General features: G+C 42.9%; 1 protein-coding gene, 1 long non-coding RNA gene and 1 other non-coding gene across 8 annotated transcripts in view; 2 read left to right on the top strand and 1 right to left on the bottom strand.

The window, feature by feature from the left end:
* PPP1R13B (protein phosphatase 1 regulatory subunit 13B) overlaps positions 1-23,732 on the top strand; it is a 92,374-nt gene that overhangs the window by 51,000 nt on the left and 17,642 nt on the right. For all 6 annotated transcript variants that reach the window (XM_078054275.1, XM_078054274.1, XM_078054273.1 and 3 more), the window contains exons 4-5: positions 381-457; positions 21,875-21,976. In XM_078054275.1, the coding sequence (XP_077910401.1) occupies positions 381-457; positions 21,875-21,976 (179 nt within the window). The remainder of the gene's footprint in view (positions 1-380; positions 458-21,874; positions 21,977-23,732) is intronic.
* On the bottom strand, positions 478-7,001 carry LOC144378894 (uncharacterized). Its single transcript, XR_013440849.1, has 2 exons — positions 6,820-7,001; positions 478-936 (listed from the first exon to the last, which is right to left on the bottom strand). It is a non-coding gene; the product is annotated as an uncharacterized LOC144378894 (long non-coding RNA).
* On the top strand, positions 18,068-18,168 carry LOC118541843 (U6 spliceosomal RNA). The gene has a single exon (XR_004920293.1). It is a non-coding gene; the product is annotated as a U6 spliceosomal RNA (small nuclear RNA).

Raw genomic sequence — 23,732 nt, 5'->3', positions numbered from 1 at the left:
AGACCAGCTCTGTGCACCAGTGTTTTTATTGCTGGATTTTAAGGTTTTTTTAGTCCCTGCTATAATATAAAAGTCTTTTTAAAATATTTAATAAAAATTAGTTGTGGTAAAACACATGTGACATAGAACTTGCCATCTTGACCATTTTAAGTGTTAGAAATCTTTCAATATAAGTCAATTTCAAGATTCTGAAATAGAAGAAAAAATTTCATTTAAACAACTTTATAAAAATTAATTATAAAGCATTTTTTCAACTGTATCAAGTGTTGTTCAGCCTGGTGTATTGTACTTGTGTTAGCATAAATAAATAAGTGGAGAGATGGGAGAGTGTCCTCTTACTAGTATGTCTTTTAGTAAGTCTGGCCCTCTTATTTCACTAGGTGGCCGTCAGACCCAAGAGCAGAGAACTCAGAGGAATGTGATAAATGTACCTGCAGAGAAACGCACAGAAAATGGCGTAAGTAATAGTGAATCAAGTTGAAATTTTGGAATTGCTTTTTATAGGTACTAATGAGTTTGGGTTATAGTTTATTTTTAAAGACTTATCTTGAGGGTAGAAATTGGCATTTCTGTTGAATATTTCACAAGTTTTCGTGAAGTTCCGCAGGGCCACTGAGTGGTTTTCGCAGTCTTCGGTCTGGCCTGCACACAGGCTGGTCTCGGGCACAGCCCCGCCCTCCAGGCCCTCCACAGGCTGTGGCCACAGCACGTCCTGGTGCCTCAGCTGCTCACCTCAGTGCATGTGACAGTGGCCTGTCCCCCAGAAGCAGGTGGTCTCAGTCTCTAGACTAAGATGAGCAGGCAGGCTCACCTTGTATCTTCTGTGTCCTTCTCTCAGGTTTTGAAAGACAAAATGGTTGGTGGGTTGAAGTCTTCATAGTTGCCTCCAGAAGAGAGAACTTGCTTGATCAGGTGGTGTAGCCTTGGAGAGCAGGCCTGATGTGGAGGGGAGGGGAAGGGAGGAAGTGGGAGGAAGTGTGTCTCAGCACAGGAGCTCTTTTTAAGAAATGGTGTGTGTGTGTGTAAAAAGAATGAGCAGAAATGAAGGATGAATGAGGATGAGCGAATGGGAGATTTTCAACATGGTCTTTTCTGGAAATTTTAGTAATAACTTTTCCAAATCATTTTTAGGCTAGAGAATTCATTTCTTTTTCTGGCTCTGCTGCTAACCAGGTGTGTGACATTGGGCAGGTGACTTCCTAGCACAGTGCTTGGCACAGCTCGAGGCTGGTAAGGAACGCTGGAGTGTGCAGGGCCCACAGTCACACACAGGCTTCAGAACTTCCTACCTAGCCAAACTTGAACAAGTGACTTTGCCTCTCTGCTTCCCAACTTAGTATTATTGAACTGTGATTTTAGTTCTTTTATTGGCTGCTGTTGTGACTTTAAATGATAACCATATATCGCTATTTCTTTGTACTATCGACTTTAAACCAGGTCTCTAGACCTCCCTCCTTATAAGAGGAGGGTATTAGCACCCTTCCCCGTTTTTCCACCTCCTCTTTCCCTCCTACTTCCAGTTCTTTCAGTTGTACTTTTATGTTGTCAAGGTTAATAATATCTGTACTGTTGTCTAATTAAGCCTCCTGAAAACCATTTAAGAGTGTTTATTATGTTAGACTTTGCAGATATTACTCACTGCATAGGCAAGTGGTATACTAGATTATATTTTCTTCTCTTTGGCTCCAATGTCATAGTCTTTGTGCCACTCAGAATTATTCGTGATGTCAAGATTATGAATTCTCCTGGGGCGCCTGGGTGGCTCAGTCAGTTGGGTGTTTGCCTTCAGCTCAGGGAGCCCCACATTGGGCTCCCTGCTCAGCGGGGAGCCTGCTTCTTCCCCTCCTCCCCATGCTCTCTCTCGCTATCTCTGTCTCTCTCAAATAAATAAACAAAATCTTTAAAAAAAAAAGTGGGGGGGGTGACGCCTGGGTGGCTCAGTTGGTTGAGCGTCTGCCTTCGGCTCAGGTCATGATCCCAGGGTCCTGGGATCAAGTCCCACGTCAGGTTCCTTGCTCCGCGGGGAGCCTGCTTCTCCTTCTGCCTGCTGCATCCCCTGCTTGTGCTCTCTCTCTCTGACAAATAAATAAATGTTAAAAAAAAAAAAAAAGATTATGAATTCTCCTTCCTTAGCCTCCAATTTCTAAAGACCATTCCACAAATCCTCTTCACCCGCCGGCCTTCTGACATGCTTGTTCACTCCAAATCTAGAGCCTCTGTGGGGTTCTGCCAGGCATACCTGCTTCATAAAGTCTTAAGAAATAAAGGCCCAGACCCCATTGGCAGGACTTTTGATTCAGTGAGTCTAGGCAGGCCTGGAAAACTCCCCATATGCCTGTGTTGCCCTGCCACGTTTGGGAACCTCCAGGTCACATGTACATACTGTCCTAAGCATTCAGAACTTACTTGTCCAACTGAATTTTTTTTTTTTTAAAGATTTTATTTATTTATTTGACAGAGAGAGACACAGCAAGAGAGGAAACACAAGCAGGGGGAGTGGGAGAGGAAGAAGCAGGCTTCCTGCAGAGCAGGGAGCCCGATGCGGGGCTAGATCCCAGGACCCTGAGATCATGACCTGAGCCAAAGGCAGACGCTTAATGACTGAGCCACCCAGGTGCCCCCCAACTGAATTTTGAAGATTCTTTTGAGTTCTAAGATTGCCCATGACCTGAACTTCAGGGAAAGTGAAATAAATATATTGAGTGTTACAATATAGTGCTGTGTATTGAGGTGGGGGATGTGTGTATGATAACAGGGAAGGGGCCCAGGAGGAAAGGATGCCAGTCATAAAGTGAGTTCTTTTTTTAAAAAAGATTTTATTTATTTGATAGAGAGCGCATGAACAGGGGGAGGGGCAGAGAGAGAGAGGGAGAAGCAGACTGAGGGATCCCAATGCAGAGTTCAGTCCCAGGATCCTGAGCTCATGACCTGAGCCGAAGGCAGACGCCCAATCAACTGAGCCACCCAGGCACCCCCATAAAGTGAGTTCTGATGTTTAGATGTGAGGCATCTGTGATCTTTCCCTGATGAAATTATTTCTTAACGTGGAGATAATATTTACATCTCAAGATCAACAAAACTGAAACCTGAAACCAAAGTTAAAAATGTGTTTGTAACCTTTATATGAGTTTTTAATTAGAGTAGGGCAGAGAGCTGTCAGGAGGTATAACTTTGCACTGGAAGCATCACATCAAAGACACTGCTGTATTTTATGGTGCATACACCTGCCTGTTAAGCCCAATAATACATTACGTTTGTAAATTTCTTGTTTACAAAGCACTTTTATGTGCATTTTTAAAGTTCATAAGATACTAAAAACATCTTTCTCCAAAACTGTTTTTGTATATACCCTAGATATAGAATAATGGCACACTGAACCTGCTTTGTGGGCTGCAGCAACAAGGACTGGATCAAGCCGCAGCTGAGGGAGGAGGGCGTGTGTGGGTTGGAAGAGGACAGGAAGCTGACTTGGTGTGATTCATGCCCATTAGCAGCTGCTGGGGCAAGAAGCTCAGGAAGTTCTGCTGTCCAAAAGTTGCAGGTCAACAAGTCAGGTTTTCTAAGAAATAAATGCCCAGACCACTGGCCGAACTTTTGATTCCGTGAGTCTGGGGCGGGCCTGCAAAACTCACTCCCCATATGCCTGTGTTGCCCTGCCACACCTGGGAACCTCCAGGTCACATACACACACTGTCATAAGCATTCAGAACTCATCCAGTAGAATTCTGGGGATCTGGTTGGACCATATGCTACCACAGCAAATGGATTTATTTTCTTAGTGTATACTTGTGGCAGGGGTCCCCAGGACCACCCCTAGTTTCAGTGATTTACCAGGAGGACTCAAAGGACTCAGTAGCTAGTTGTACTCACAGCTATGACTGCAATGACAGGATATAGAGCAAGCTCAGCAAAGGAAAAGGCGTGTGGGGTGAAGTCTGAGGACACCAGGCACCAACTTCCAAGAGGCCTTCCCCAGTGGAGTCACACAGGACGTGCTCAGTCTTCCACAACCAGCTGTGACGACGGGTGTGACATGTTGTCGACCAGGAAGCTCAGTAGAGCCCCAAGTGCCCAGGGTCTCTTGAGAGCTGGCCATGTAGGCAGTCTCTGTGTAGCAAGTACGAAAACACCAGACTCCAGAAGGAAGCAGGTATTTAACACAAACCATGTTACTTGCACAAACATTTTAGGTTCAGCGAGCCTTTCTTATCACTTCTGGGAATGGTGGGAACCCTCCCAAAATCTGAGTTCCCAGAGGACAGTCCAGGGCCCCCCCTTCAAGCTGGTCCGTAAGGAGAGTGGTCTCAGGTCTGCGGTGTAAACGCTTCTGCATGGCAGCACCATTTTCCTTAGGTGTCCTGGAAGTGCTTTTCCTGTTTTCTTAGCCAACCACACTAAACTATGAGTCAGTTCCTGCTTTATTCCTGCACATTCAGTGAACTGCTGAGGCCAGTTGATCCTGCCCCCCTGCTTTCCTCTGAAAGCTTTATAGTTTTAGCTCTTACATTTGGGGCTATGATCCATTGTGAGTTGATTTTTGTTTGTGGTATGAAGTAAGGATCCAAATTCATTCTTTTGCCTGTTGATATCTAGTTATCCCTGCAGCATTTGGTGAAAAGACTATTCTTTCCCCCACTGAATTATCTTGGTACTTTTGTCAAAGCAATTGGCCATAACTGTGAGAGTTTCTTTCTGGAAGCATTTGTTATTAATATGGTGACTTGGTCCCCCTATTTAACATATGGTACCTGGACTCAACTGTGCCTAATATCTCCAGATCGGATAACATTTCAAGTGTCTAAAGAATAAACATGTAGAGTTCTGCTGCTTCTGGAGTCAGGAGGTGTTGCCAGTTGTCAAGACAGATATTCTGGGCTATACCTGGGCTTGTCTAGCCTTAGCTCCTCTAGCTTGAGGTCATCTCAGACCTCCTCGGGCACCTTTCCCATTCATTTTCTTTTCAGCTCCAAACATTTTTGTGCTCTCCTCTCCTACTAGTTCATTTCTGTGGTTTTCTATTATTTGATGTCAGAATCCCTTTTCTGTAATTTAGTGGTTTGGGGATTTAATGAAATTAGGATTAAATAATCCTCCACTATAAGAAAGAACGAGTTGTGGATTTCTTTCACTTTTCCCTGTTGGGATTTGTTGAATATACTGATTCTGAGGATCAACATCTATCAACATGACTGAAAAATTCTCTCAATTATCTGTACAGGTATTTCTTCTTCCACATTTTTTTAATTTTGTCTTCTGGAACGCTTATTAGACTTATGCTATATCTTCCATTTTATTCTCCTTGTCTCTTAATTTCTCTTTTATGTTTTTACTTTCTTTGTCTCTTTGTACTGTGTTTTGGATGGTTTCTTATGATACATCTTTCAGTTAATGGATTCTGTCGTTAGCTCTGTTTATTTGGCTGTTTGGTACATATAATATGCTTTAATATTATTTGTTATGAAAAGACAAGACACAGTCTGGGAGGAAATACTTGCAAATCCTATATCTGACAAAGGAATTTTATCCAGAATATATAAAGAAGTCTTAAAACTCAATAAGAAAATAAACAGCCGGGGCGCCTGGGTGGCTCAGTCGTTAAGCGTCTGCCTTCAGCTCAGGTCATGATCTCAGGGTCCTGGGATCAAGCCCCGCATCGGGCTCCCTGCTCAGTGGGAAGTCTGCTTCTCCCTCTCCCACTCCCCCTGCTTGTGTTCCCTCTCTCACTGTGTCTCTCTCTGTCAAATAAATAAATAAAAAATCTTTAAAAAAAAAAAAAGAAAAGAAACAACCTGGTTTTAAAGAAGCAGGCAAAAGATTTGAATAGACGCTTCACTGAAGAAAATATATGTATGTCAAGTAAGCACATGGAAAGGTGTTAGGAAAATACAAGTTAAAACCACAGTGAGATACCACTGTATATCTATTAAAATGCCTAAAACTAAAGACTGATCCTAACAAGTGTTGGTGAGGATGTGGAGATCCCAGATTTCTCAAATACTACTATTGGGAATGTAACATGGTACAATCTAGTAAACAGTGTGACAGTTTCTTTAAAACTTGAATGTGAATCAGGGCGCCTGGGTGGCTCAGTCGGTTAAGCAGCCGGCTGTTGATTTCAGCTCAGGTCATGATCTCAGGGTCCTGGGATGGAGCCCCGCGTCGGGCTCCGTGCTGGCTGTGGAGCCTGCTTACGATTCGCTCTCTCCTCTCCCTCTGCCCATCCCCCCCGCTCATGCTTGCTCACTATCACTAAAATAAATAAGCAAATAAATCTTTTAAAAAAACTTGAACATGAATCTATTATGCGATCCAGCAATTCTACTCCTAAGTATTTACCCAAGCAAAAGGAAAGCAGATGTTCATACAAACTTGTACATGGATGTTCATAGCAGTTTGATTTGTGGTAGCCAAAATCTGGAAACAGCCTTAATGTCTAGTAGCAGGTAAATGGATGAAAAGCATTACATATCCACATAATGAAATATTACTGAGCAGTGACAAGGCATGAACCACTGATACACGCTGCAACATGGATGGATCCCAAAATCATTTATGCTGAAAGGAAGAAGCCAGACCACAGAGTACATACTGCTTGATTCTCTCTGTATAAAACTCTAGGAAGTGTAGGGGCGCCTGGGTGGCTCAGTCGGTTAAGTGTCCGACTTGATTTTGGCTCAGGTCATGATCTCAGGGTCGTGAGATTGAGCCCCGCATCAGGCATGGAGCCTGCTTAAGATTCTCTCTCTCCCTCTCCCTCTGCCCTTATCGCCCCCACCCCTTAAAAAAGAAAAAAAAATCATCTAGGAAATGTAGACTTACTTCTAGTAGCAGAAGGTAGATCAGTGGTAGCCTGTGTACCTGGGAGCCAGGCCCAAGGAGGTGGGAGGGAGGGCCACAAAGGTACAAACCAACAGGATACAAGCCAGCTTCGGTGTTCCCTCATAACCCAGAACTTCTGCTACCCCTCTGTAACTTCCTTACTGTTGTGGTGGCCCAGTGACGCTTTCAAAAGTAGGTGTTTGTGTTTTATCTTGCCTCATAGGTGTTGTAATCAGGAGCATAGTTCCGTGTGTCTTGGGGGCCGTACTGTGGGAAACAGCAGTTCCCATGGTGTTTTGCTTTATAGCTCTTGTGTGGGATGTGAATGGTTTTCTCTTAGTGTTATTTGTGTTCATCGATAACCCTAGTTTCCTCCTGATCTTTCCAGCCCTAATCGTTCCTAGCCACTTGCTTTTTTTTTTTTTTTAAGAATTTATTTATTTGAGAGAGGGAATGAGACAGAGAGAGCATGAGGGGGGGAGGATTAGAGGGATAAACAGACACCCCGCTGAGCAGGGAGCCTGATGCGGGACTCGATCCCAGGACTCCAGGATCATGACCTGAGCCGAAGGCAGTTGCTTAACCAACTGAGCCACCCAGGTGCCCCCCTAGCCACTTGCTTTGGGTATAAATATGGGTTGAACCAAACTGACTTTATATGGGTGGATTTTAATCATAAGAGTAATTCACGTTTATCAGATAAAATAGCATAATATAGTATTATTACAGGGGTTGGGGAGTATTTTAGATACTAATTGACTCCTATTAATTTGTTGTGAGGCTTAGTAATTGTCGGAATATGAAATGTCGCAGCTCCAGATAAAATGAAATGTTAGACTCAATTTTACTGAGTATTTTTTGTGATACAAATAAGTCTCCATGTTTATAATGTATCTTGATATCATTATCAGGTGTTCTATTTGCTAAGTAGGCCGGTAAAAATGCTCTCCAAACCTGAACATTTATAACCGTGGTGAGGTATGCAAAGAGAGAAGTGACTTAACGTTCTAGACTGTCACGTGGGCATAAATAGATTTTATCCTAATTATTTTGTCAGAGTTTCGTTTTAGGCATGTTTGTCATTTTTGGAGTGACATTGTACATGAGAATCCACTTATACTTTAAAAAATCAGTTACACCAAAAAAATAAAATAAAAAAAACATTAGTTATAGTTTTGTTTTTGTTTTTTTTAAGATTTTATTTATTTGAGAGAGAGAGAATGAGAGACAGAGAGCATGAGAGGGAGGAGGGTCAGAGGGAGAAGCAGACTCCCTGCTGAGCAGGGAGCCTGATGTGGGACTCGATCTCAGGACTCCAGGATCATGACCTGAGCCGAAGGCAGTCGCTTAACCAACTGAGCCACCCAGGCGCCCCGCATTAGTTATAGTTTTAAACAAATATCTTGTTAAATTACCAGATAGGATCCTGGCTGATTGGTCTAATTCTTTATTTTTTTTTACTTTTTTATTGTGAAATATACAGAAGAATGTGTAAAATATGCACAGGTTAAATAATTACTTAAAAACACTCATAACTACTACCTAGGCTTAAAATTTCTCTCAGTCTTTTTTTTTAAAAAAAAGATTTATTTATTTACTTACTTACTTGAGATAGAGCTAGCAAGAGGCAGAAGCAGAGAGAGAAGCAGACTTCCGGCTGAGCAGGGAGCCTGACACAGGGCTCGATCCCAGGACCCTGGGATCATGACCTGAGCTGAAGGCAGACGCTTAACCAGCTGAGCCACCCAGGCGCCCCTCTCTTTATTCTTTTTAAAGCAATTCTATCCAATTTATTTTGGTTTCAGACAGACCAAAGACCTAAAAGCAAGGTGTTTGGTGGTGTCTACTTGAAGTCTGGTTCAAATTCCACAGAGAAAGAAAGGGTGTTTTTAGAGATAGGTGTGTAAATAAATCACAGTACAGTGTGAGAAGTGCAGGAAAAGTAGAACAAGACACCAGAATAATCGGATATGATTTGATTAACTTACTGAGATGGCTATCAGGAAAGATTTTCCAGAGCTGGAGATCAGAGGCATCTGCTAGGACACAGGGGAAGAACTTGAAGCGCTATGGGTGACAGAGAATGATAAACATGTTGGCAACAATGGAGCATAAAATGTGGGGACGAGGGGGGCACCTGGGTGGCTCAGTCGTTAAGCGTCTGCCTTCCGCTCAGGTCATGATCCCAGGATCCTGGGATCGAGCCCCACATCGGGCTCCCTGCTCAGCGGGAAGCCTGCTTCTCCCTCTCCCACTCCCCCTGCTTGTGTTCCCTCTCTCGCTCTCTCTCTGTGTCAAATATATAAATAAAATCTTTTAAAAAAAAAAAAAATGTGGGGACGAGGAAGGTAGGGGTGACACTGGGTGGGGGGAAGAGAGCTGAAGTGTACTGGCCAGGGGAGGGGCCAGATCCTCACTGTGCTTAAGAGCCTGGACTTAATCTTGCAGGATATTAAGCAAGAAAAAGACAGGATGAGCTGTGTTTTGGAAAGAGCCCTCTGATGCTAGTGTGAGAATTCTATGTCTGGCATAGGGGGTGGGAATGAGACTGGAGACCAGGAGCCCTGTGAAGTCATTGCTTGCTGTACTTGACAGTAGACTCACAACTGGAATCCCAGAGACTGACTTACTTTCAAAGGAAATATTGGAAAAGAAGAATTTCAAGGTTATAGAGATATAAGCTCAAAAGGCATACATCTATAAACTACAATTTAGAAGAAATGAGGTTTTAATTCATTCCTTTAAAAAAAAAGATTTGAGACAGAGAGTATAAGCAGGGAGGAGGATCAGAGGGAGAGGGAGAAGCAGACTCCCCACTGAGCAGGGAGCCTGATGCGGGGATCGATCCCAGGACCCCGAGATCATGACCTGAGCCAAAGACAGATGCTTAACCAACTGAGCCACCCAGGTGCCCCTAATTCATTCCTTCTTATAATTCACGTGTATCTGCTTATATGAAATTATCATATTAAGTCAAAGACGGAGTTAGGCTTTCTTAGACTTCCTCGGGGTAATTTAAGCAGTGATTAGCAAGCCTCCTCCAGGAAGCCCTCCACTGTTGCTGGTCAGGTGACATTAGTCCATTTGGTCATTTCTCATAATCTTCCAAAACTAAAAAGAGTAGTCTAGAGTTCTCATTCTTCTCTTTGTTTTATTTCTTTATTATTATATGCTAGAATCAAGTTATCTTAGCTTTTATGTTTTTCAAGGGGGGAAATCAGTCCTTTCCTGTTAGGTTGAACTGTATGAAATTGTTGATGTTTGACCATTTTCGATGTATAAAAACAGCATTTTCATCTGATTCAAACTAATAATCAGTAGGTGGCATCTGGTAGAGCGTTTACCCTTGGAAACAATAAATGACTGGTAGTTGGAGCAATCAGACGTGCCTGTGCTGCAGCCTGCTGAGCGAACAATGGGAGGCCAGTACGTCCTGCGTGAGGGAGAGACCAGCCCGCTTGCCGTCAGGGGACCCGGGTTGAGATGCTGACACTGCTGCTGACTCACCACTGAGCTCGGGAGAGCCGCTCAGCCCGCTGCCGGGGCTCGGCTTTCTCATCTGTGAAACAGGCTGCAGAACTCCCCTCATAGGGGTTGTGTAAGCATCTCTTAAGATAACCATAAACTGAGGTTTACATAAATGACATGCATGTGCTCATTACATGTTGTTCAATCTCCAGAATTCAGAATTCATTAAATAAAATAAAGAGTTCTCTCCCGTTTCTGGAAGTGATGTCAGATCCTGAGTGTCAGAACAATTGTATGAGAGATTCTGTAGAGGATCAGGAAAAGCTTCAGGAAGCAGATGGCATTGCCACTAGATCTTAAAGGATAGGTAGAGTTCAGGAAGTGGGGGGAAGGGCTTTGTAGCCAGAAGGAATAATGTGAGCAAAAATATGAAGTTGGGAAGTGTCAGTTCTGGAATGGAGAGGAAAGCATGGATATGAGAGCGATAAAGAAGAGCCCTGAGCAACAGCTTATATTTTCAGCAACGTAGGCTCAAGTCAAAGGCAAGGCCGAGGTTCCTCGGGAGATGCTATAGCAATTAATGGAAGTAAGAAATTGAAGGAGGAAGCCAGGGTTGGAAGGAAAGGGAGGAGTTTGGTTTTAGACATGCTGGGGGTGAAGTGTTGGCATAGCATATAAATCAAAGTGTGAATCTGACCAGGGGAACGGTGGCTCTGGGGCTCCTTTGAGAGAGACCAGGGCTGGATGGCTAGACCCCTCAAAGGGTACTCTGCGTTCTCCATGTAAACTAGTACAGAAAGGAGCAAGGAGGATAGACCGTTGAACTATAGCATGCCATCTCATCACAACTTGAAAGCTTGGGGAATTTTCTTTGCCCAAGTAATAGTACAGTGACATTCTTGTCTATTATAACCAAGGATGAAGTTATTTAGTTGAGTATTAAAATCAGCATATCAGGATTAGAGCTGACATCTGAAGTGACTCATTAGCCAGTAGGTGTTTAATTGCTGACAAAATCCACTAGTTTTTTCTGTTAACTGACTACCAAGGAATATAGGTTAGTCATTGAGGATAAAAGCAGCATTTATAGTTAAAACCTCTATTGATTGCATTGTTAGCTAGCTCTCTTAAACATCTGCCCATAAGCATAAACATTCCCTCTCTTTGTACTGTGACAGTGCTGTTGGGAATAACAACCAAACTCCTGTAAGTAGCGAATGATAGAATGAGAGAAGTATAGAGTCTTCATGAGATTTTACAGTAAATGGATGTGGTGGTTTTAAAATATGTCTGCAAATTCTTTAAAATGCCTCTCTTCAAAAGGTGGAACCTAAGTCCCCTCTTCTTCTCACAGACATAGTGACTTGCTCCTAACAGAGTTTGGAGAAAGTGATACTGTGTAACTTCTGAGGCTAGTTCATTAAAGATAGCTTCCCTGTGGCACTCGGATTGTTTGCTTTGGGGGACATCAGCCACCATGTTGTGAGTACAGTCAAAACAAGTAGCTCTGTGAAGAGGTCCACTTGGTAGCCAGCCCCAGCTTGGTAGCCATGTGAGTATGCCATCTTGGAATCAGATCCTCCAACCCCAGTCAAGCCTTAAGCCCTAACATTTGACTCAACCTCAACCTTTTTTTTTTTTTTAAAGGAGGTGGGAGGGGCAGAGGGAGAGGGAGAGAATCTTAAGCAGACTCTACATCCAGTGCAGAGGCTGACACAGGGCTCGATCTCACAACCCAGATATTATGACCTGAGCAGAAATCAAGAGTCAGATGCTGGGGCGCCTGGGTGGCTCAGTCGTTAAGCGTCTGCCTTCAGCTCAGGTCATGATCCCAGGGTTCTGGGATCGAGCCCCGCATCGGGGTCCCTGCTCTGCAGGAAGCCTGCTTCTCCCTCTCCCTCTCCCCCTGCTTGTGTTCCCTCTCTCGCTGTGTCTCTCTGTCAAATAAATAATAAAATCTTAAAAAAAAAAAGTCAGATGCTTAACCAAATGAGCCACCCAGGTGTCCCAGCCTCATGAGAAATCTTAAGCCAGAACTGCCCAGCCAAGCTGCTCCTTAATCCTTTATCCACAGAAACTGTGAGCCATAATGAATATTTGTTGTGTTTTAAGCCCCTGAATTCAGATGTGAACTGTTATCAGCAATAGAGAACTAACATGTATCCTTGGAATGAATAACATGGGCTGTTGATTCCCAAATCATTCTCACAAGTGTACAATGTATGAATTGAACAATGAAGACATCCTTACATAAATAGTAAACAGCACATAGATACATTTGAAAAATAAAATGTCATGTAGTGAGAATGTGTTGTACTTGCCAAAGGAGGAGAAGAAGGCTTCTCACCGTAGGAGTGGTTGGTGGAGGTGGGGTATGCAAAGGACTCCTTCTTTGGAATGGCTTTGAAATGTAAATTCTTCCTTTCCCACCATTTTCTTCACCGGTTTTTCAACTTTTGGGGAGATGGCACTCAAACTGAGCTTAAAATTATAGTACAGGAAAGCATCTTTAGGGTGACACAAGCTGAACAGGAGAGCACTTCAAAACAGGCAGAGTTAACCCACATGCACAGTGGACCCGAGGGTCAGAGGAGACAGCCCCTCTTTGTCACTTGGTATGTGCTCAAGCACACCACTGGGGCTCGTCCAAGCAAGGTGTGCAGTTCAGAGTCGCGCCACATCCTGTCCTCTGACGAGCCCCTGGGTTGAGTAAATTGGTGGCTGTTGGCCTGAAACTGTAATATCAAAATATCTCTTCTTATAGAGCTTTTAGTGTGGTTTTTTTGTTTTGTTTTGTTTTTGCATTTAGTGTGTTTTGAACGAAAATCATTATACCAGAAAAAAAAAGTCTGGAAAATGGCATAATTTTTCAGGAACTGCGGTAGTGAAGAGTCATTAACTGAACGGACACTGTGCAAGGTGATGAATCCTTTTGTTTTCATAGATAAAATTGCCATCTTTGATAAGTTCTTTGCACATGTTAGAAAAATACACTTGGCACATATTGACAAACTGCATCAATAGTATATCAGAAGATACAACTATGTCTTCCCATCGTGAGTGGCTTAGGGCAGGAGAAGTGCACGTATTACATAATTGTCCACAATGTTTTGTTTTGAGAAACTATTATTTGGTTTTAATGCCTGAATTATTGTAACACCACTTTCAAAATTATATTTAGAATATTATCTGAAGAGACAAAAAATACCTTTGATTAAAGCCACGTAACCCATTGACTTGTGATCCAAAGATTTCAACCGTAATTATCAAGTGAGGCGTAGTCTTTCTGAACATCTTAAAAAATCTAGTTGTGATAGCCCTTTCTCAGGCATATGGTAGCTTCAGGAGTCGTGACTCATAACATAGTGCAAATGAGATATTAGCCTGGGGAATAAGCCCCCTTTTCCTTATCTAACTTTTGACAAATCTTATTTATAGGTAGCTTATCTATTGAAAATCTGATCACAGTATGTTTGGGGTTGATCACTTTTTTGGACATTTTTATGCTTTTTAAAATTATGGACATTTTTATGCTTTTAAAAATTACTCACCTAGGGGTGCCTGGGTGGCTTAGTCTGTTAAGCCTCTGCCTTTGGCCCAGGTCGTGATCCCAGGGTCCTGGGATCGAGCCCCACGTTGGGCTCCCTGCTCAGTGGGGAGTCTGCTTCTCCCTTTGCCCCTCCCCCTGCTTGTGCCCTTTCTCTCTCTCTCAAATAAATAAAATCTTTTAAAAATTTTAAATAAAATTTCTTATCTAAATACCATTTATGGAACCCTTTCTTTGCCAAGAGGTTAACATTTTGTTTAAAAAGAGGATAATTAAAATGTAAACATTGACAACACCAAGTGTTGACAAGGATGTAGAGAAGCTAGAACTCTCCTGTGTGGCTGTGGGGGTATAAAATGGCATGCTTCACCTTGGAAAATAGTTTGGCAGTTTCTGTAAGTCAAACACACAAGTACCACACAGCCCACCTGTTCTACTTTCTTGACATTGGTTACCCAGGAGAAACCAGAACACTTGTCCACATAAATACCGGCACGTGAATACTCAAAACAGCTTTATTCATTCTAGTCCAAAAGTGGAAACAACCCACATGTCCATTAACAGATGAATGGACTAACAAAATGTGATCTATCCATACAGCAGGATACTACCCAGCAGTAAAAAGGAACAAATTACTGATACGTGTAGCAACATGGATGATCTCAGAAGCATTGTGGGAGTGAAAGAAGCCAACCCCAAACAGCACACTGTACAGCCCCGTTTGTACAGAGTTCTTGGGCAACAGATGAGGCTGTCAGCACACAGTGACAGGCCCCACATCTGTGCTTGTGGGGGAGTGGGGTGAGGTTGGTGTAAGGAGTGCTGGTGACAGGTGTCAAAAGTCATTCAGCAGTGTACCTTAAATGGGTGTGTTTTGTTGCCTATAAGCTATACCTCAGTAAAGTTGATTTAAAAAGTAAACATGGGGCATCTGGATGGCTTAGTCAGTTAAGCATCCAACTCTTAATTTGGGTTCAGATCATGATCTCAGGGTCTTGAGATCGAGCCCTGTCGGGCTCTGCGCTGGGCGTGGAGTCTCTTTAACGTTCTCTCTCTCCCTCTCCCCTCCCCCGCGTAATAGTAGTAATAATAATAATTTTAAAAATAAAAGTAAACATTGCTTTCACTGTGTATTTGTTAAATTAGCCAGTCGTCATTTTGTTTACCTCCCAGTATGGATATATTTTTTTTTCCCCCTTTGGTTTTTTTCTTTTTTTTTAAGCCCAATGTTGGGACAGAAAATACAGTATGGATATTTTTGAAGTTTTATGTGTGAAATGGATTAGAATATATGCTTATCAATTTTTTTAAAGTTGCTAATATCTTAAATTTAAGACCATAAAAAATGAAAAATTACGTTTTATTTTTGCTTTTTTTTTTTTTTAAGATTATTTGAGAGAGAAAAAACACGAGCGGGAGGAGGGGCAGAGGGAGAGGGACTCCCCGCTGAGCAGGGAGCCTGACACGGGGCTTGATCCCAGGACCCCAAGATCATGACCTGAGCTGAAGGCAGACATTTGACCAAGCCACCCAGGTGCCCCTCTTTTTGCTTATTTTGAGTGTTGTAAAATAACACCTTTATTTGAAATTTTTGTGAAGTGAGGAACAATAATGTACAGAGGGTTTAGCTGCTTCTTTGGGTTCATTATTTTGGGAAGGGAGGTTTTAAGAGAATCCCTTTATTTTTTAGACTCACAGTTCCCATAATGACTGGACCTAGGGTAGCCAAGTGAGGTGTGAGATGTCCTGCCCTCTGGGCTCCTCACAAGCTTTCTAGGGTGAGTGCCAGGCTTCAGTGCACTTTTATGAGTCCTCATGCTACACTGAGAAATGCTGTAAACGTCTCACAGTGAAAATATAAGTATAGGGGCGCCTGGGTGGCTCAGTCGTTAGGTGTCTGCCTTCGGCTCAGGTCATGATTCCAGGGTCCTGGGATCGAGCCCTGCATTGGGCTCCCTGCTCAGCAGGAAGCCTGCTTCTCCCTCTCCCACTCCCCCTGCTTGTGTTCCCTCTCTCGCTGTGTCTCTCTCTGTCAAATAAATAAGATCTTAAAAATATATATATATTTAAGTATAAAGAAAACTGAGCTTAGGTTCTGTTGCTCATAGTTGAATTTGATGAGTAACCTAATTCCTTCCATTATGAGATTATTTCTTCATTGGTCAGACTCACTGAAAACAGGGAGAAACTGCATTTTACTTGTCTTAGTGTCTCAGATTATACCTGGCATAGCGAGGGCAAGTGAATTTTCGTGGTATGGTGGTGGTGAACACGTATCGCACTCAAACAACTCCAGTTCCCGTGACCCCTTCACAACTGCCCTGCCATTTGTCCTCCGTCACGTACTCGCACTGCGATCTCCAGCACGTAGTTTCTTTGTTCACAAAGCTTGTTGCCACTGCTGCTTCCAGCCTTGCCAGGCAGACAGGCATTAGGGGACACGGTCAGAAGGAAAGCCAGAAGGGCCAGAGGAGGCTTGGGTTAATGAGGTGTTGAGAAAAGTCTGGAGGTGCCTGGCTGGCTCAGTCGGTGGAGCTTGCGACTCTTGATCTCGGGGCTGTGAGTTCGAGCCCCATGTTGAGTGTAGAGATGACTTAAAGAAATGGAATCTTAGGGAAAAAAGTCTGGAGAGGCAGTTAAAGTGGTGAGGAGGAGGATGTAGACTCTTCATAGGAAGACAGAACAAAAGGCAGTGTGGGCTTTTGAATTTGGAAAGATGCTGTCTTTATAGGGTGATAGCATGTGGTGGAAAGGTGAGGAAGCACCGAGTTGTTTATAAATCCACTCAGCAGACCTTGGTCGTTGTCGGGGCTGTGGCCTGGGTGCCATGGGCACTGGGTGGGCTAGGACCTGCAGCTGGCCGGGGCCAGGAGTCTCTCGAAGTCTCTCATTGGTTAGAGGGTCGCTGGTATAAGTTTTCTGTTAGGTAAATATTTTGTTTATAAAAGCATTGTAAGTTAGGGGCGCCTGGGTGGCTCAGTCGTTAAGCGTCTGCCTTCGGCTCAGGTCATGGTCCCAGGGTCCTGGGATCGAGCCCCGCATCGGGCTCCCTGCTCGGCGGGAAGCCTGCTTCTCCCTCTCCCACTCCCCCTGCTTGTGTTCCCTCTCTCACTGTGTCTCTCTCTGTCAAATAAATAAATAAAATCTTTAAAAAAAAAAAAAAGCATTGTAAGTTAGAGGAATAAGTCTTTCAATTTATCATTTTGTAAGTAGATTTGTGGAAGTTTGGAGAAAGAAGGGGATATGACCAGATAAGTGATCATGGAGTTGGGGGGCCAGAGGCTTCTGTTTTTCTCTGTTCTTGTGGAGGGTTGGGGAGTAGTTAGACATGGAGTTGGGTGGCCATGTTTGTTGTGAGAAATGGGAGCGCGACCTGCGTTTCATAGGGAGCATAGACCCTTTCCCTAGAGTCTAGAGTTTAGGTAGAATGTCGTGTGAGCGGGGCCTGAGCCACGGGGCCCCAGGTAGCAGCCCCTGCTGGAAGGGTACTGGAGCAGGCTGGAGGCTGGGAGGTGTTTCCTCTGGGCCTGCATTTGTTGGAGCGTGCTGGACCTGCACCCAGAGAGCTTTTGCGGCAATTGTGCTGCTCGTGGAAGTGGCTCATCCTGTGACCTGGAGCTGAACTCACTAGGTAACTCTGCTAGGAGGGACCTCAGTGAGCCCAGGGAACAGGATTTGATTTCTTCTTCCTCAATGCAGTGAAAAGAAATAAGCAAGGAATTAGGTCATAGGTTTGTTTGAATAAATTGAGTGCATATAGAGAATTAAAAATTGTAAGGAGGACTGAGTTGGCCTGGAGAGAATGCACAGTGATAGGCCCATCATAAAAGGATTGAATTTGCACTGAAAGTTTTTGTTTTCTTAAAAAACTGAAAAGGTGCTTCTGTTTGCTAAATTTTCACATTGAACAATTAAGGGAATATATACTAACATGTGAAATGTTGCATATTTGTTGACTTAACAAGTTTATGGTGGTTGGTGTTGTGTTTTGTTTTTTTTAAGATTTTATTTATTTATTTATTAGATAGAGAGAGAAACAGCATGAGATGGGAGAGGGTCAGAGGGAGAAGCAGGCTCCCCGCTGAGCCGGGAGCCCAACGTGGGACTCGATCCCAGGACTCCGGGACCATGACCCAAGCCGAAGGCAGTCGCTTAACCAACTGAGCCACCCAGGCGCCCGTGGCTGGTGTTTTTCTAACCCATTTAAAATACAATTAAATTACACAGGGTGGTGCTGCCTTTGGCAGCATATATGCTGAAAAAGTGGAACAATACAGAGAAGATTAGCACGGCCCCTGGATGACATGCGAATTTGTGAAGTGTTCCATATTTTTTTATGTTAACTATACTGGAATTAAAATGAAATGTAAAATAAAAAACAAAGTTACACAGGATGTTCACTTTGAAAGGATTCCTTGAGCTGTACATTATGATATACAGTTTTCTGTATGTAAGATCTACTTCAATACAGTGTTCCTAAATTACAGTGTATATGAGCATATATGGAAGATACACATGAATTACTTACGCAGCTTAGCGTTGCCAGAGACAACCCAATAGAGCAGTTGAATGTCTCCTCTGTGATCTTTTAATTGATGTTGTAAACCACTGGTAGGGAGGAGAGGCCAAAGACTGTTTGTTTAAGTTGTAAAATTATGAAATTAATGTAAATTGAAAGACTTGGTGCATGGACATAGCTTTTCTCTAGTCAGAAATACTTCTAACAAAAAAGTTCTGAAGATTTCAAAAAATATCTTTTGTTGTCGTGATCAGAAAATCCAGTAGGTGGAAATTAGCAACCCTTTATTAGAGTTAAAACAAAGTTCGGGCATTTTGATGGTTCTGCCAGGCTTTTTTTTTCCGTAGAATAAACAAATTTCTTTTCAAATGGAAGTTTCTGTATTTGGCAGTTCACAGTGTCTAGTTTTGAAAAGGGGCTTGCTCCATATTGTTTCCTCAGGAAACAGGGTGGGGGTTCCAGTTGAGATTGTTGAACAAATCCTGGTTCCATTTTTCAAGAATGTGCTTGAACATCTTAAGATATGGGGAAGCCTGGAGCCGGCGGAACAGGGGTCACAAAAGAATGGAAGGTAAAAGGGTTCCTAAGAGTACAGATGAACCTGGAAGTAGAGAGTGGTGGTCTGGGGAGGGACCGGGGCCTCCACGGTTAGCACAGAAGGGACTGGAGGAAGACGAGCAAGGCTGGCACTGTAGCTCTGCTCCCTCCTAGTTCTGTGCCCTACGCGTGTCCCTTCAGCTTTCCCCCACGATTCCTCACCCAGTGTAGGGCTCTTCCAGTCTCCACACAGACGAGTTAGAAAGACTGGGTCATAGTGCATGTAACATGGGTAGTTACACGCGGGTAGTGTGTGTGGTAAAGAGGAGCGTGTTATACTGTTGGTGGAAAACAAGGACTGTGTCCTGCTTTGCCACGTGGGCTGTCTGCTCTGCGGCAGGTTGTGTGAACTTCTCTTTGCTTGTTTTCTCATGTCTAGGATGGGGGTACAGTAGTACTTACCTGAGAGTGTCCCTGTGAGGCTCAGATGGGTTCATTAATGGAAGGTACCTAGTCCAGCGCACGACACATGATGAGCACAATAAAAACGCCTGATGTTATTATCATCGTTAACAGAGGACAGGGACATGCCTTCCAGTTCCATCAGTTGCCACTCCTCTAGATCTTACTTTTTTTTTTTTTTTTTTTTTTAAAGATTTTATTTATTTATTTGAGAGAGAGCACAAGAGGGGGGAGCGGGAGAGGGAGAAGCAGACTCCCCGCTGAGCAGGGAGCCCGATGCGGGACTCGATCCTGGGACTCCAGGATCATGACCTGAGCCGAAGGCAGTTGCTTAACCAACTGAGCCACCCAGGCGCCCTAGATCTTACTCTTTTGTATTCATTTCACAGATACAATTCTGTCGATAACGAGTCAGTCCTTGGCTTAAGCCATATATATGGTGTTTTTAATGAGGTATTTGTATTTTTAGAATCTTCTATATATTTCAGCTTCTCAAGACCAGGTGGCAGTGAAGATGACATTTGTCCTCAGGTGTCACCTACACACTTTTTAGGTTGTGTATCCTCAAAACATTTGACGTCCCCATTTATTCAAATATACCCTTAAATAACCAGTCCGAAAAGAGGAATGTCATTTTTATTTATTTATTTATTTTTAAAGATTTTATTTATTTATTTGACAGAGACACACGCAGTGAGAGAAGGAACACAAGCAGGGGGAGTGGGAGAGGGAGAAGCAGGCTCCCTGCTGAGCAGGGAGCCCGATGCGGGGCTCTATCCCAGGACCCCAGTATCATGACCCGAGCCGAAGGCAGTCCCTTAACGACTGAGCCACCCAAGCGCCCCAGGAATGTCATTTTTAATACACATTTGCAAAAGTTTGCGTAAAGTTGGGCCCCGTTTTTAAAAAATTCCAGTACAGTTAACAGTGTTATATTAGTTTTAGGTATATGATATAAGGATTCAACAATTCTATCCGTGACCCAGTGTTCATCAGAATAAGTGTACTCTTAATCCCCATCACCTGTTTACCCTCTCCCCTCTGGTAACCACCATTTATTCTGTATAGTTAAGAGTCTGTTTTTGGGGCGCCTGGGTGGCTCAGTTGGTTAAGTGACTGCCTTCGGCTCAGGTCATGATCCCGGAGTCCTGGGATCGAGTCCCACATTGGGCTCCCGGCTCAGCGGGGAGCCTGCTTCTGCCTGTGACCCTCTCCCCTCTCATGCTGTTTCTCTCTCGCTCACTCTCAAATAAATAAATAAAATCTTAAAAAAAAAAAATCTGTTTTTTGATTTGTCTCTCTTTTTTCTTTGCTCTTTTGTTTCTTAAATTCCACGTATGAGTGAAATCAGATGATATTTGTCTTTCTCTGACTTATTTTACTTAGCATTATGTTCTCTAGCTCCATCCATGTTGTTGCAAATGGCAAGGTTTCCTTCTTTTTTATGGCTGAGTAATACTCCATTATGTATTACTACATCTTTATGCGTTCATCTATCAGTGGACATTTGGGCCATTTCTGTATCTTGGCTATTGGAATAATGCTGCTGTAAACATAGGGGTCAATATATCTTTTTGAATTAGTGCTTTCATATTATTTGGGTAAATAGCCAGTAGCAGAATTACTGGATCATATGGTAATTCTGTTTTTTTAATTTTTTTTTTTTATTGTTTGGTAATTCTGTTTTTATTTATTTTTTTTTAGAAAGAGAGCACAAGATGGCGGGGGGGCAGAGGGAGAGGGAAAATCTTTTTATTTTTTATTTTTTATTTATTTTTTTGGTGGGCAGCAAAGCAAGGTTTATTGAGCAATAGCAAAGTGACAGTACAGAGCTCCCAAGGAGAGAGGGGACCCAAAGGGGTTGCCGGAGAGGGAAAATCTTAAGTAGGCTCCACACTTGGCACAGAGCCTGATGCAAGGCTCGATCCCACAACCTTGAGATCATGACCTGAGTGGAAATCAAGAGTTGGACACTTAACTGACTGAGCCATCCAGGCACCCCAATGGTAATTCTATTTTTAATTTTTTGAGGAAACTCCATACTGTTTTCCACAGTGGCTGCAGCAGTTTGCATTCCCACAAGTTGGGTCCCTTTTTTTTTTTTTTTTTAAAGATTTTATTTATTTATTTGAGAGAGAGAATGAGAGAGAGAGAGCATGAGGGGGGGAGGGTCAGAGGGAGAAGCAGACTCCCTGCCGAGCAGGGAGCCCAATGCGGGACTCGATCCCGGGACTCCAGGATCATGACCTGAGCCGAAGGCAGTCGCTTAACCAACTGAGCCACCCAGGCGCCCGAGTCCCTTTTTAATATAGTATGTGGCATATTTAAAAAACTTTCACTTAATAAAAGCTGTCAACAAGAAAGAAAAGTTCTTCTGTACAAACAATTTGTATTATCCTAACTTCTAGAAAAGAAGCTATTTTAAGATCCTGATGTGTATGTGTTCTGACACTAGAGAAAAACGATTGTGCAGATACGCAGATAACCTACATTCCAGCCTGAGTGTGTTTTGTTCCCTGTAGGTTGGAAATCCACGTGTAGAACTTACCCTCTCCGAGCTCCAGGATATGGCAGCTAGGCAACAACAGCAAATTGAAAATCAGCAGCAAATGTTGGTTGCCAAGGTGAGTTATAAAAGCAGAGGTGGGAAAATGTTCAAAAAGGGTGTTCTTTAATGGTTATTTTAGATTGGAGTTACTGCATCATGAGTACCACTTGTAAGTAGGACCATGTCATGGGAAGTGTTGAACACAATGTCTTTCTGGTAAATGAATACTGTAGCTTCTTAAAGTTGGGAAGGGGTCAGAGCAAGACCCTTCACATGCACATTCAGACACTCCAGAATAGGAAATGGTTGACCTTCGTTCGCCAACTGGAGATAAAATTTGGATGAAGACACTGGTCATGGGCCCCTGAGACAATGACAGTTGGTTATCCAGGCTTCCCTTTGTGCCACTCTACACAGAGTTTGTTTGGTTTCTTACAATGCTGGGCAGTTAATGCTTTTTATATACACCGAGTTCTGCATTTGTCATTGAAATGCTGTAACAAGATTTGACATTTTTCTTGTCACAGACTGAAAAAAATCAGACCTATCACTCATGTGTGCTGGAGAATATTCATGTTTTAATGATCTCGAATGTTCTGAAACTGCTATGAAAAACTGCGATATAAAGAGAACATGTAAACATTTCTGCCTGGGTTCTTGTTGCTTTCTCATAGAGAGATTGACCTGATAGCCAAATGTCCAATCCCACTTTTCTCACTTATCAAGGGGCCATATAATTCATGGTACTAGCCGCCACTTTGTGGGTATGTAACAGCATAAATTGGACTTGTTTTTGGAAGTTGTCTTGCAAAATTTATTGGATTTACAAGAATAAAAAACAAGAGTTAAGTAATTGGGAAGTATTTCCTCCCATTAATGAGATTTCTAAGATGAAATGTACATAGTATTATGCAATTATAGCATTTTCTAGTTCGGCTTTTTATTTCCTTTCCAAATATTGATCCAAGAGTATTACTAATAAAAAGATTCTTGGGTATTTTCAGCAGTGTAAATTACAAGTTAATGCTAACACATATGCTTTACATACTCAAGTGCATGTTTCCTGACTTCAGAATGCAACATATGACTCCTGCATCATCACATTTAGTCTCCTCCTTACTTAGATCTATTTTATGCATACGTGTAGGACCATGAGTATTTCATGTCAACTGTTACCCTCAAAGTGTGTCTTTGTAGGGAAGTAGGGAAAAGACTATTGAAGAGTATTGCACATATTTTTATTTTAGGACTGTCCTGTTCCTATTTGACTGTAGAATGTTTCATTAATTTTGAAGAACCTATCCCTCAAGGAAACAAGCACTTCTTGACTGTCCATTGTTAACTTAGCAAATTAAAGGTTTATTTCCTTACCGATCACCTTGTCTGTTTTCGATATAAGACCCTCTGCTCATCAGTGCCCATTTCCTTTAAGAGGTAACTAGGGGCATTGAAAAAAAAAAAGGTAACTAGAGGACCTTGGGAAGCAGCTTTGTGGCAGCAGGAAATGTTGACCTGACAGCGGGAAACGAGGACTGGACGTGGCTTCCCAGACAGGAAAGAGAGGAGATTGTGTGAGTGCATGGGATGCGCAGGCCTGACATTCTCCTGCTGGGAGATGTTCTGAGGAAGTGTCTTTATTAACCGAGCAGTGTAGGTCAGTGTGCATAATAAAATGCACCTGGAAACGTCTTATGGTGAGCGCTGTAAAACATCTTCAGACTCTTACCACCGCTCACCGATGTGTGCCCAGTAATGTCAGTTCTGTGTGGGCTAGTGTTTGCAAGGTGGCGCAAGCATTTCTCTGATATTAAGATGGGTGATCTTGTGGGGGC

The sequence above is a fragment of the Halichoerus grypus genome, chromosome 8 (genome assembly GCF_964656455.1).
Source record: "Halichoerus grypus chromosome 8, mHalGry1.hap1.1, whole genome shotgun sequence".
In the NCBI taxonomy this organism is placed as follows: Eukaryota; Metazoa; Chordata; class Mammalia; order Carnivora; family Phocidae; genus Halichoerus; species Halichoerus grypus.
Note: the sequence above shows the minus strand (reverse complement) of the source record. Positions and strands in the feature narration are given on the sequence as shown.